Below are 13,876 nucleotides of genomic sequence, written 5' to 3' on the forward strand. Positions count from 1 at the left end.
ATTGTCTAAATAAGGGGAAGTTTGAAAATTTAAGGTTGTTACAAAACATAGAAAAATAATATAGTTTTATAGAAAATATTTTTTGAAAAATGACCCATTTTCTAAAAAACATTATCGCCAAAACAAATAGAGCGTAAATGACCTAGAATGACCATAATTTACCCTAAAGTGGAATGAAAGGATTTCTTGTTCCGGTTTTCTTAACAATGTGGTATTTTTCAACTATTTCGACCATAACAAAAAGGAATCCACAAGAAGGGTTGAAACTACCACTCACATTGTGGGTTGGTTACATGGTAGTATAAAAAGGAAAAAAAAATTAAATCTCTTTCATCTAACTTAATCTCTTAGAAGCATATATAAATGTTTTTGGAATAATGTAATTTAGAAATTTTACTCATTTGTATAAGATTTTGATCAAGATTATTCTTGTAGGGATAGTGGGCCCAGGAATTCACTATCTATGTATACACTAGGCCTAGGCCCCAATTCGAGGATGTAACACTATCTGAGGAGGAGTAGATGTGGTCAGGAGAGTCCGTGTTAGTAGAAAAAAAAGTTGGATTTGATCATAATAGCCTAGGAGGTTGGGCCGAGGATGAGTGCCTCCTCGACTAACCAAAGCTGAGGTTCGTAGAGGTAATCTGCCATCCGGGGGAATGATCTAGGAAGCTCAGTTGGCATGGATAAACATCGTAGAAACAAAGGACAGAGGGGAGTCCTAAAATCTCTAAGGAGAACGCTGCTACCATCGCATTTAATGCTCTGCAGCTAACTCTTTGACCGCATTAATGTGGAGGTGATATTTGAACAGTGATTTTCAGCCTTACAGATACTACCTAAAGACTTCAAAAAATTGCTGATGGGACAAAGATCAAGCACCAACCATCTGGTCTGCACATGGAGGATAAGGATGAAAGAGGAAGAGAGTATAAAAGAAAGAAGGAGCAATGGTAAAGAGGATCAAAAATTTGTAAGAGAAAGCATTGTAGCAGCTTAAACTATATTTGTAACCATTTTCAATCAATATATACTAGAACAAACCTCCTCGGATTGTGCCGAAGACAAATTTACTTAGATAACTCCAATCCATTTCTGTTTGATTGTCTGTTAAAATCTATTCTAATTGTTGTCTCATTCATTAGAGTCTAGTTTTCCAACACGTTCTCTACAAATTTATTGTATTAGGCTTATTGGGCTTGGATCCAATCACGCTTTAGGTCTAGGATCCAAAACGCGTCCCTACAATTCTCAAGGTCTTCTTCATTGGATAATTACTTGGAATTTGATCAAAAATACAATCACTATGGAAATCTTTGTATTACCCTCTTCAATTAATGTAATTTAGTGTTTGAGATTTATTAGTCTATCTGTATTATGTTATTTATCGTTATTGTTTTTATCAAAGTCCTCTTAATTTAGACAATATTGAACTCATTTGAGGATACCAAGTTAGTTTAAGAAATATTTTGGGATAAAATAGAGGGTCTTAGACAGTCCATGAGATAAAAACCCAAGTGAGGGATCTATAGATGCTCATTCAAGAAAATTGAATTATATTCTAATCTCAAACTCCCTCAAAAATTAAGTAGTTTTTATACAATATAAAGCAATAATATTTCTGCCTAATCAATTTCATGCCATCGTTTCAAAAGATTCGAGCTCATGACCTACCTGACACCAATGCCTTTACCTTTAGCTGATTGATCATTGATTTCAATTTAAACTTTTCTCAAAAGAAGTTTGTGTGTACACCTTCTTTTACACGCAACATTATCAAAGTCAAACTAATAAGAAAGTAAATGAAAGTAAAAGAAGAGAATATTTATTTACTATAGTAAACAAAGTATACTATTTTTTTTCTTTTTTTGAGAAAGCAAAGTATAGTATTTAATTGCGCACTTATCATCAAATATTCTTTTTTGAGGAGAATCATCAAATATTCTTATAACACCTCTGTAGCAATCCAAATAAATGAGTTAACAATTTAGAGCTATTAAATAGTGTGATATGTTGATGTGGTGTATGTTCCAAATACTTTTATTTTTATTTATTTTCTAGCTGTTGGAAATTTATGAGTAAAATAGCCGTTGGACAATTATGAGAAAAATAACTGTTAGGCAATAATTGATAATATAGCCATTGGGTTTTTAAGGGTTATTAGTAACCAATAACTATAGATTATTATCTTCATAAATAGCCTATATAATACTCATCATAACACACTTTCTAAAGAGTCTTTTTACTATTCTATATTTTTAGATATACACAAGTCTACTATCTTCCTCTCCCACATATTTTTTCTACAAGAATATTTGTTCTAAGGAAAGGCAATAGAGGGTTGTTCTTAAACCTTTTGTGAGTGGAAGTGCGTACATCACAAAGGTCGACGCTATAGTCTAATCCTGGGGGGTTGTTTGGCCAAGAGAACCAATCGCACCAAATTTTACTTTGGGTGGCACGAATCAACCTTTAAGGACAACGCTCTTTGCGTTATTCTATAGCACTGTGAGATTGTTCATAACTTTACTTAAATTTATATTATTATTGCTTATTTACATTCTTGCTAATTATTTGGGACATTGTTTGTTGTATCAAACTTGTTTATTCACTATTATTTTCCAACATGATATATTAAAAAAAAGGGACTTGTTTCATGTATTTGATTGCAAGTTTGCACCTTTGAAAAAAAATTATAAAAACATTAAGTTTTTTGAAAATTCATCAATATTTGGTAGAATAGTAATAGTGGTAAAATGTGGTGTGCTAGAGTTAGCAATGGTGACAATGGTGATCACTTGCCAGTAGTGTTGGTGGTGGTGATGGTGGTGAGGGTACTAACCAAAGTGTATTGCAATAATGTATTTCACGTTGGACAAAGTCTTCCTCCAAATTTCATTAAAAAAAAAGTCTATCTCTAAACGTCTTCTAAGGAATCTCTTCAAATCTATTAGGCGGCGATTTGTAAAATTTTTCACGTATATTAAAAATTCATATGACAAATCAAAATCAAAATTCAAATTCAAGTATCTAAACACAACCGAAAAGTATAAATCAGAATATTTCTTCAAAACGTTTCTTCTCCGGTTCCTCTCTCTCTCTAACTAACATTTTAAATATTGAATTCCAAAAAGTACTTTAATTAATGTTGATTCATTCATCACTGTTTTGTATTTTTGGTCACTGTCAGTATTAAAGCATAAAAAAGAGTAATGTTGATTCATTACTGCTTATTTACATTCTTGCTAATTATTTGGGACATTGTTTGTTGTATCAAACTTGTTTATTCACTATTATTTTCCAACATGATATATTAAAAAAAAAGGGACTTGTTTCATGTATTTGATTGCAAGTTTGCACCTTTGAAAAAAAATTATAAAAACATTAAGTTTTTCGAAAATTCATCAATATTTGGTAGAATAGTAATAGTGGTAAAATGTGGTGTGCTAGAGTTAGCAATGGTGACAATGGTGATGACTTGCCAGTAGTGTTGGTGGCGGTGATGGTGGTGAGGGTACTGACTAAAGTGTATTGTAATAATGTATTTCACGTTGGACAAAGTCTTCCTCCAAATTTCATTAAAAAAAAAGTCTTTCTCTAAACGTCTTCTAAGAAATTTCTTCAAATCTAGGTGGCGATTTGTAAAATTTTCCACGTATATTAAAAATTCATATGACAAATCTAAATCAAAATTCAAGTATTTATATTTAGATTTAAAATCAAAATACTTTAAATTCATCACTTTAAAATTTAAATCAAAATTCAAATTCAAGTATCTAAACACAACCGAAAAGTATAAATCATAATATTTCTTCAAAACGTTTCTTCTCCGGTTCCTCTCTCTCTCTAACTAACATTTTAAATATTGAATTCCAAAAAGTACTTTAATTAATGTTGATTCATTCATCACTGTTTTGTATTTTTGGGCACTGTCACTATTAAAGCATAAAAAAGAGTAATGTTGATTCATTACTGCTTATTTACATTCTTGCTAATTATTTGGGACATTGTTTGTTGTATCAAACTTGTTTATTCACTATTATTTTCCAACATGATATATTAGAAAAAAGGGACTTGTTTCATGTATTTGATTGCAAGTTTGCACCTTCGAAAAAAAATTATAAAAACATTAAGTTTTTTGAAAATTCATCAATATTTGGTAGAATAGTAATAGTGGTAAAATGTGGTGTGCTAGAGTTAGCAATGGTGACAATGGTGATGACTTGCCAGTAGTGTTGGTGGCGGTGATGGTGGTGAGGGTACTGACTAAAGTGTATTGTAATAATGTATTTCACGTTGGACAAAGTCTTCCTCCAAATTTCATTAAAAAAAAAGTCTTTCTCTAAACATCTTCTAAGAAATTTCTTCAAACCTATTAGGTGGTGATTTGTAAAATTTTCCACGTATATTAAAAATTCATATGACAAATCTAAATCTAAATTCAAGTATTTATATTTAGATTTAAAATCAAAATACTTTAAATTCATCACTTTAAAATTTAATCAAAATTCAAATTCAAGTATCTAAACACAACCGAAAAGTATAAATCAGAATATTTCTTCAAAACATTTCTTCTCCGGTTCCTCTCTCTCTCTCTCTCTAACTAACATTTTAAATATTGAATTCCAAAAAGTACTTTAATTAATGTTGATTCATTCACCACTGTTTTGTATTTTTGGGCACTGTCACTATTAAAGCATAAAAAAGAGTACCCCATCTATTGGAACTAGCCAATCAAAATCATCAAAAGCAACCCATCCAACGCATTTTGCCGATGATCTGGCTTTGCCACCTTTTGTCCACAAACCCCTTTTTCTTCTTATCTCTTTAGTCTTTGTTTACTTGAAAGTTTTGGTTGGTAGGTAGAGGTTGAATTACACCGAAACCACACAGATCTCTAATTAATTTTTTATAAATACAATAAAATTTTAATTTTTTAATAACCTCTTTATAATAACCACTTTATTATCGATTTTTGGCGTAGAGTAAGTAAAAATCTTAAAATTTTTTATTTGACCATAAAAAAACTTACCAATTAAATTAACATGCTTAAAGTAGTATTTATTTATTTGATCGAGAATTCTATTCATTTGAAGACTAATTTGACTACATGGGTATGGGCCATCAGCCATGGCAATGGCATTAATTAAAGTTTCACTTTCTATGTCTGCTAAGTCCAATGAAGCTTGCTTATGTATTTGGTTTTGATTCTTCCCAGCAAGCATGACAAAAATGCAGTCAATTTTCCAGCTATAATTAGAAAAAGCTTGAGTTAAAATTAAAATTAAAATTAAAATCACATAAAGATAGTGTGATGCAAATTCAGAAAAATCCAACTCTCACTCAAAAACTGCTCAAAATTTCAAATATGATCAAATTTTAGTTATCATTAATGATGGATGGACAAATGACTAACCTTTTATTCCTACTCCATAGCTTGTGTAACCGGATATTTATGCCAATCCAATCATTTTGATTCATGAAGTATAAATGCAACAAAATGGAAGTAAAATTTGCACTCTACAATTATTTTCTCATATAAAACATTTATTATTATCAATTTATCATCTATCATTCCGATTATCAAAGTATTCAAAAGTTAAAAAAACTGACTTGTAAAATCTACAAAATATCAACAATGCCACAAATATAATAAACTTCACAACAAATTTCATCACTACTATCATGATAAATTATACTTAATTAGTACAAAAACCCATAAATAAAAAAATTCAGAATCTTAAAAGTCTCAATTTTATTTTTATTTTTTGGGGGAGAAGAGTCTAAAATCTCAAATAGATATGAAATTTGTGGTAACTACCATCCTATCAATCTGAGGATGTCATGATCATTATTAAAGCTATTGTTCATGCTGACGTGGCAACCTTGGAGGTTTCCACCAAAGGTAAAAAAAAAGACAGAAAAGAAAAAACTGAAAAAGTCACTATGACACTGTCACTGACACAAGTTTAAAATTAGCAACTTTTTTTTTTTACCTCTAGTAGAAACCAGAACACAGGAAACGGTGTCGTTTTTCGCCAAATCTCCCACTATAAATTATTGCTGCAACACACACGCAGCACAGCACAGCACAGTAAAGTAAACCACACTTCAAAGTTCAAACTGAAAGAATCTGAACACATACACTCTAAACTCTCTCTCTAGTCTCTTCTCTTCTTTCCATTATCTAGGGTTTTCCAAGTTTGAAAAAAAAAAAATCCCATTTTCCCAAGAAACAAACAGAGAACAAAGGGACAAAGCAGAGCAAAAAAAACCGAGATTCGAGAAAACCCTAGCTCCGAAGCACAGCGAGAACAAATTGGGAGAAAAGAACAAATCAAACAATGTGTGGAATCTGAGTGTTTGTTTTTTGAGCTTTGAAGTAGTAGAAAAACCCTAGAGAGGTATGGAGAGGTCAAGATCTAAGAGGAACTACTACTATGACCAGGACTATGATTCCGAGACGGTAGGTAGGACGAGACCTCGGTACAACCACCACTACGCGGCGGCTCCGGGTCCGCAAGGCCCGCCTCACCACCGCCACCGGGGCGGGTCGGGTCGAACCGCGAAGCCCCAGCCGGACCCTTCGCTGACCGTGACGACGTCGTACCGGATTCTGTGCCACGACATGAAGGCCGGAGGGGTGATCGGGAAGTCCGGGAGCATCATCAAGTCGATTCGGCAGCACACCGGCGCGTGGATCAACGTGCACGAGCTGATCCCCGGGGACGAGGAGCGGATCATCGAGATCTCCGACACGCGCCGGCGAGACCCAGACGGGAGAATGCCGGCGTTCTCGCCGGCGCAGGAGGCGCTGTTCCTCATCCACGACAGGATCCTCGAGAGCTCCGACGAGTTCGTGTCCGGCGCCGGCGAGGAGGGTTTTGGGCTGGTGATGAGTGGCGGGAAGGAGAGAGTGGCGACGAGACTTGTTGTGTCGAGAATGCATGTGGGTTGTTTGTTGGGAAAAGGAGGGAAGATCATTGAGCAAATGAGGATTGAGACAAAGACCCAGATTAGAATTCTGCCTAGAGATCATAGTCTACCACGTTGCGTTTCAATGTCGGAGGAGATTGTTCAGGTTCTCTGGGAACACATATACTACTTCAAAAAAGTTCAAAGTTTCAAAAACCCAAATCACAAAACTAAAAATTTCAATTTGATTATGATACTTTTGTTGAGTACTACTACTAGTACTTAGTACTTAAACCCAATCAAGATTGGATCTTTGGACGGTTTAGATTGCCATGCTACTAAGTACTACTAAATACTACTACTACTACTACTACTACTACTACTTGCTTACTGTGAGTAAATGTCACTGAGAGTGTGTGTGATTATTGCCTTTTTGTAGAAGACCCAAAACAACACACCAAAAAAACCCATTGCTGTTGCTGCTGAGACTTGGAAGTGGCAGGAGATATGGTGTGTGAGACAGCCAAATTTGAATTTAAGAGGACCCCATTGATTATATTAATTGCTTTTACATTAAGACCAAAAGAACATGATTTGGTGTCTTAATGGTGTTTGGGGGTATTCCAGAAAAAGTATATTGTCACTTTGTTTTGATGTTGAGTTTGGTGCTTTTTGGTAGTTGGTGTATTAGTTTGTGCTAATTTTTGGGTATTTTATGGTTAGACTATATAGCGGTGAACTTGGTCTTGAAAAGGTAATTTTTGAACTTCAGAATGGTTTATTTTTTGGATAGTTAAATACTGGGGGGACGAGGAGGTGGGGTTTGAATCAGACATGCAGCATCATAAAGGTTGCCATTACCACTGGGCTATCACTTGAACCCCCGAACTTTAGAAAGTTAATGAAGAGTAACCTGATGATATTGCCTTCTTAAATGGCCGAAATTAAACAACCATGGGCAGGTTTTTGAAATGACTAGTTTCATGACAGTACATTAGAAGGGAATGAAGGGAACAAATCTTAGTTTTGCCAGATTCTAAATTGGTCTGGTTGAAGTTGTTTTAATATGCCCAATATGTGAACATTCATAGCTGCATTTTTTCACTGTTATACTTGAACTGCAGATTATATTTCCTTATTTTGTTATAAATTTCTTGGACGAATTATCATGTTGAATATACCTTAGGTTTGGTAGTCAATGTTGTAGTCTGATTTTCTCCAAGGTCATACCTTTACATTTCTTTGAGTTTACCAGCCTTGTCAGGTTCTAATTCTCTGCCTACAACATTCTGAGGACTGAGGTTTATTTCTGCATTTATGAATACTAAATACAGCTATGAATGTTCATCACCAATTTGGACTCTTCTTTTTGAGGGGGAAGGGAGAGTTGTATTATGTCATTTTGTGGGTGTCTAATTAGGGCGTTTAATTCATCTAATATGACCATGCAGAAATGCATTTGATATAGGAAAACTTTCTGGATATTTGATATACAACCTTTTCCTATCAATGAAGATATTGGAGTTTAAATATGATATCGTTGTTTCCCTGCAGGTTGTAGGTGATGTGAATGCTGTAAAGAATGCTATAGCTATTATTTCATCACGCCTAAGGGAGAGTCAGCATCGTGATCGCGGTCATTTCCATGGACGAATGCATTCACCAGAACGATTTTTTCCTCCTGATGATGATTATATGCCTCACATAAACAGTACAGCACGCCGTTCGTCCGATGGTGCCAATTTTGGACCACGATTATCCGCCAACAATATCAGAGGCAACAACTATGCCTCACGTTCATCTGGTTTTATTGAATCTGGGGTTGCTCCCATGGTTGACCATGTGCAGCCCTATTATGGAGAGGACATTGTGTTTCGAATACTTTGCCCCATTGACAAGGTGGATAGTGTTGTTGGAGAGGCTGATGGAATCTTAGAATTGCTTCGAAATGAAATTGGGGTCGATGTTAGGGTGACTGATCCTGTTGTTGGTTCAGATGAGCAGATAATTATCATTTCTTCAGAGGAGGTACTTGCCACTTCTCTATCTTTTGAAGCAATGTGGATAATTAATTTTAAAACCTCTGGAGTTCCATAATAATCTGGTAGTGCTTATCTTGGAAGTGATGGTGCTCTTTTAAGTTTGCTAATTCTGAGTTTCAGGCTGTTGAGTTCTAAGATAAGTTTGAAACAAGTATAAACCTCTTGTTGCATCAAAATGTTAAAACATATATATATATATATATATATTTCTTGATGTTGATTTGCTTGTGTAAATAATATTATACTTCAGTAGGTTCTAACCACCCATTATTTCTATACTTAGGGTCCTGATGATGAGATGTTTCCAGCCCAGGAAGCTTTGTTGCATATCCAAACCCGCATTGTTGATCTTGTTCCAGAGAAGGACAACATTATAACCACTAGGTTACTTGTCCCGACTAGTGATATTGGATGTTTGGAAGGAAGAGATGGATCATTGTTGGAGATGAAGAGGTTGACTGGTGCAAATATACAAATACTGCCAAGAGAAGAACTTCCTCTGTGTGTATCAGGAGCTGAGGAACTTGTACAGGTTTGTCATTATATTTATACCTTCTTATTTGGTTAGCTGTCTGAATTGGTTAGATGCCTGGGGTTTCACATAATGATGTAAGTTGAACAATAGACTTTATAACGATAATAAGTTCTAGGTTAAAGCAGACTAATGGTGCAGATGGTGGCTCCCTCATAACTGGGTTTGGATATCTTTTTCGGTTATTATTATGGACTGTTAGATATGAACAATCCAGGGACAGAGCAAAATTAATTTCATCTTGTTATGCTATTAATGGTAAATGTCTTGTTTTCTGATTTTGCTTCTTTCCCTTGTGTATGTGATGTGTATTTGCATCTTTACATTTATGGATTAGGGCATCTAGATTTTATCTGTCTGTCATGTATCATTTAAAATGTTTTTACCAAAAAAAATAATGGAAAGGTCCCAACCTGTGGCCCACAAGGTCAACAAGCAAAAAGGCTGGTTGGCAGCTTTGGGCATTTTTAAAGGCTCTTTTGTGTCATCTGCAGATTGTAGGGGAGATAAAAGCGGCTCGAGATGCTCTTGTTGAGGTGACATCAAGACTAAGGAGTCATATATATAGGGAGTTCTTTCTAAAGGATATGACACCACCTTCTGTCTCTGCACCAGGCCCTGTGGGCAGCGGTCTAGGACTGGAGGCATCTTCTCCCAATAATGTAGCTCCAGGTCGTGAAGGTCATACTGGAGGTGATCCTCCTACTGCAACATATCAGAATGTTCAAACTGTGGCAGCAGCTCAGCCATCAAAGGTAACTTCATTCCTTGATAGATTGAGAAACTCACTGACTCTTTAAGTCTGTGTGTGGATAATACTTCTCTCTTTACTGCCTTTTCTTTATCAATGGCTACCATGTATACAATTGTTGGGCTGTCTACCATTCTTTCCTTTGGCAGTCAAATAGATAAATGAAATTTTGAGCGAGCCAAACTATGTGTTGGTCTTAATCGTGAAAATGTCTTTGGCAAACAAGACTAGTTAACTTTCTGGTTACTGCCTTATTATGATTTGAATTGACAGCAGATTTTTCCGTTCACATGGGCTCTTGATTTGGTATTATAATACTGTAACCCGCATTTTTGTAGGAGTCTGGCAGCGAAATACCAAAGCAAAATGATAGTGACCGCCGTGAAGATGTGCCAAGTGGGTTGAATAGGTACTGAATTCTGCTTAATTTTATTATTTGGTCCCTGAATGAATCTGTTTAGGCTTCATTTTGTTATTTGGTCCCTATATGAACCTAAGACTCATTCAGCTGGTCGCTTATGTTCTTTTTGAATTTGGGACTACTAGTCATTGATTTCCCACCTGACCTGACCCTGCCTATGTTCATTTTTTTAGAATCCCTGTAACACTTGTAACTAGGAGTACACTTGAAGTTGCCATACCAGAGCACGCGATTCCCAAACTCATCATGAAATCAAAGAACATGCTTAGTCAGATTAGTGAGGTAAGTCAGACTGGCTTTATTGCAATTTATTTACTTAAACTCAATACCATGTGGAATGGCCTTTTGACCTTTCTTCTTTTGGGAACAGCTTTCAGGAGCCAATGTAACCCTGGTAGAAGATAGACCAGATATGACACAAAAGACCATTCAAATATCAGGTACTCCAGACCAGACCGAGAGAGCCCAGAGTTTGCTTCAGGGATTTATTTTGAGCAGTAAGTCCCTCTCTGACACACACATTCAACGGTATATTGTGTACATGCATGCCCGATTCTTGGATTCTCTGGTTAAATGAAGTGACAGTTACACACCTTTTTTCCCGTTTCAGCTCAAGAAGATGCCCCTTAAGTTACTATGGACAACATGCAAATGGAAAGGCGGCTAAACAGGAATGGTGCCATTCAGGCTTCATCTGTGATCTGACTTCCCATAGTTTTTTAATCCCAGAGTGCAAGGGGCCAGGGCCATGGTCCGCGCATGTTTTGTATATTTTTATCATCTGGCTGCCGTTCAAAAGGGTATTAAATTTTCAAATTGAAAGAACAATTCCACTGTAAATGTCGACATCTAAGGGAGCTTCAATTGTTGTTTTTCTGCAATGTTTCAATTTTCCTGCATGAGTATGGGGGAACTTGAGTAGTTTTTTTTTTTTTCCTTTTTCAATTGTACCTGTAATGCTCTAGCATGAGTGGTGTCCACTAATCCAGCATTCGGATTTGCTAGTTTGGAATTTTCCCACAAAGCCTGAATGGACACTCCCTAGAGTAAAGCTTTGCAAGTTTTGACTGAAAGTTAGTCAATGAAGTAATCTTTGTAATGATTTTATTTTTAGTTTCGTCCTTATTATAATGTATTGTACTCTTTTTTCTTCTTTTTTTTTTTCTCTCTCTCATTGTCAAGCAAAAGAAAAAGGCAAACTTTTATCAGTAATTGAGAGAGGAGGGTAAACGAGAGTGGCGGATAACTCATCAATTACTTAATACCATACTACAAGGTTCATGATTCATCGCAGATACTTGTGTGCAACTCCCTTCCCACTCAAATTTAATAAGCAAAATGCATCCCCTGACAATTTGATTCTATTTGCTAAATTGCTCTACTGTTCATTTCTATGATTGTCTGTGTGGACGCCTTTTCTTTATTGTAAACTTTTCTCTCATGATTGCCAAGATTAGTCTTGAATATCACAATAAAATCCACAATTTGCCCATGTGGTGAGTTAAGTGGAGTAAAAGTTATGGGTGTCACGTGGACGAGTTATGGGCTTTGTTGTGGTATAGCATTATTCTTAGCCATGTATATAGATGGAAAGATCATAATAAAATTATACTAAACTCGTTTTCACATGGCGAATTGTGAGCAGTAGAATAAAAGTGGTAGGTTTACAACTCACCACGTGTGCAAATTATGAGTTTTGCTATGATACTAGCATTATTCTTAGCCATGGACATAGATAGAAAGATCATAATAAAATCAGATTTAGTGGACTAAAATCAAAATGACCAAAAACGAAATCAAGTCTAAACTTGAAGGATTAAATTATGTAATCCAGTCTATCATTATTTTCCTTTTATGATCTATTAGGGTTTGGATTAAAAAAAAAAAAAAAAAAATCTTATCCATGAGTAATTTGAAGTTTGATTGGGTTTTGGTTTTACTCTTGCCTAATTTTTTTTTTTTTTTTTTGGGAAAATGATTCACTCTATTTCATAGTTAAGATTTTATTTCTAGATCTAACCGTGTGTAGACTATCACATCACCTAAATTTTAAACAATATGGTATTGGATAGACCTTTTCTTGTTGTTGTTGTTGTTGTTGTCCTCAAGTTCTTGATAACAAAAGTAAAATATTTGAACCAAGCCTAACCAATGTTTAAACTCGATCTTGTTAAAAAGTCTACAAGCTTGAATTTGGCTTGATTCTTAGACAAGTCAATCTCAAGATCAACATAAAACTTTTAAAACTTAAGATCAAACAAAGTACATCAACAAACCCTTATTAAGCTCATATGGTTTGGACAAGCGATCCCAACTCCCACTTAATTAAAGACCCGGTAACATATGAGTTTATTTTCAAGCTCATATCAAGCTTATTATCAAGCCCATAAATAAACCTAGACTTACGTATTAATTGAGTCATATTGTTTACGAGCTTATTTATATGTATATAAGACTATAATTTTATTTTTTTTACTTGCACTCCGCTCTTGGTGTTTTAAATTTTTTTTTTTCAATGAGTCCATGACAATAACAATAACATTAAAAAGCATGTTGAGCAGATTCAATCTCCCTAGTAGTCTCATTGAGATTATCATGAGTTGCATTACCACCGTCACAACTTCTATCCTCTTTAATCGAGGTAGCTTGGAGCCGTTTATACCAACTAGAGGAATAAGGCAAGGGGATCCCCTATCTTCGTATATTTTTATCATGTGCATGGAGTATCTTGGTCAGTTAATCCAAGAAAAATGTGAAGAGGGTGTTTGGAAAGTAGTGAAAGCTTCTAGAAGCGACCCTTCCTTTTCTCATCTACTTTTTGCCAATGATTTGATCCTTTTTGCCAAGGCTAATACTGAGAATTGTATGGCTATTAAAGAAGTCCTTGACCAGTTTTGTATGGATTCAGGTCAGATTATAAGCGATGCAAAGTCTAGAGTCTTCTTTTCCCCAAATATTGGTCAGAGGAAGCTTTGATCTCCATACTCAAGTTTCAATCAACAAGCTGTTTGGGGAAGTACCTTGGATTTCCCATTAGACATCGCGGAGGATCAAATCAGGACTTTAATTTTGTGTTAGATAAAGTTAAATCGAAATTAGTCGAGTGGAAGGCAAACCTCCTGTCTATGGCAGGAAGATCAATCCTAATTCAAGTTACCTCTTCGACTATATCGTCTTATATGATACAAAGTTGCATGCTGCCTGGGAAGGTGCTA

The 13,876-nt window shown here is 35.3% G+C and overlaps 1 protein-coding gene across 1 annotated transcript; it reads left to right on the forward strand.

The window, feature by feature from the left end:
- The first annotated feature begins 6,092 nt into the window (after positions 1 to 6,092).
- LOC115960348 (RNA-binding KH domain-containing protein RCF3) lies at positions 6,093 to 11,786 on the forward strand. The gene is made up of 8 exons (XM_031079197.1): positions 6,093 to 7,081; positions 8,470 to 8,943; positions 9,241 to 9,489; positions 9,984 to 10,244; positions 10,579 to 10,649; positions 10,835 to 10,943; positions 11,032 to 11,158; positions 11,272 to 11,786. The coding sequence occupies exons 1-8, from the start codon at positions 6,407 to 6,409 to the stop codon at positions 11,289 to 11,291; spliced, it is 1,986 nt and encodes a 661-aa protein (XP_030935057.1). The 5' UTR covers positions 6,093 to 6,406; the 3' UTR covers positions 11,292 to 11,786.
- Positions 11,787 to 13,876: the final 2,090 nt, after the last annotated feature.

This window comes from Quercus lobata, chromosome 9 (assembly GCF_001633185.2).
Source record: "Quercus lobata isolate SW786 chromosome 9, ValleyOak3.0 Primary Assembly, whole genome shotgun sequence".
Lineage (NCBI taxonomy): Eukaryota > Viridiplantae > Streptophyta > Magnoliopsida > Fagales > Fagaceae > Quercus > Quercus lobata.

What these genes read in the sequence shown, in the direction of transcription:
- LOC115960348 (XM_031079197.1), top strand. Translation starts at nt 6,407, where the DNA reads ATGGAGAGGTCAAGATCTAAGAGGAACTACTACTATGACCAGGACTAT. An exon ending in CAGCAGCTCAGCCATCAAAG is followed by an intron (nt 10,245 to 10,578) that starts GTAACTTCATTC and finishes GCATTTTTGTAG; the next exon opens with GAGTCTGGCAGCGAAATACC. An exon ending in GTGCCAAGTGGGTTGAATAG is followed by an intron (nt 10,650 to 10,834) that starts GTACTGAATTCT and finishes TCATTTTTTTAG; the next exon opens with AATCCCTGTAACACTTGTAA.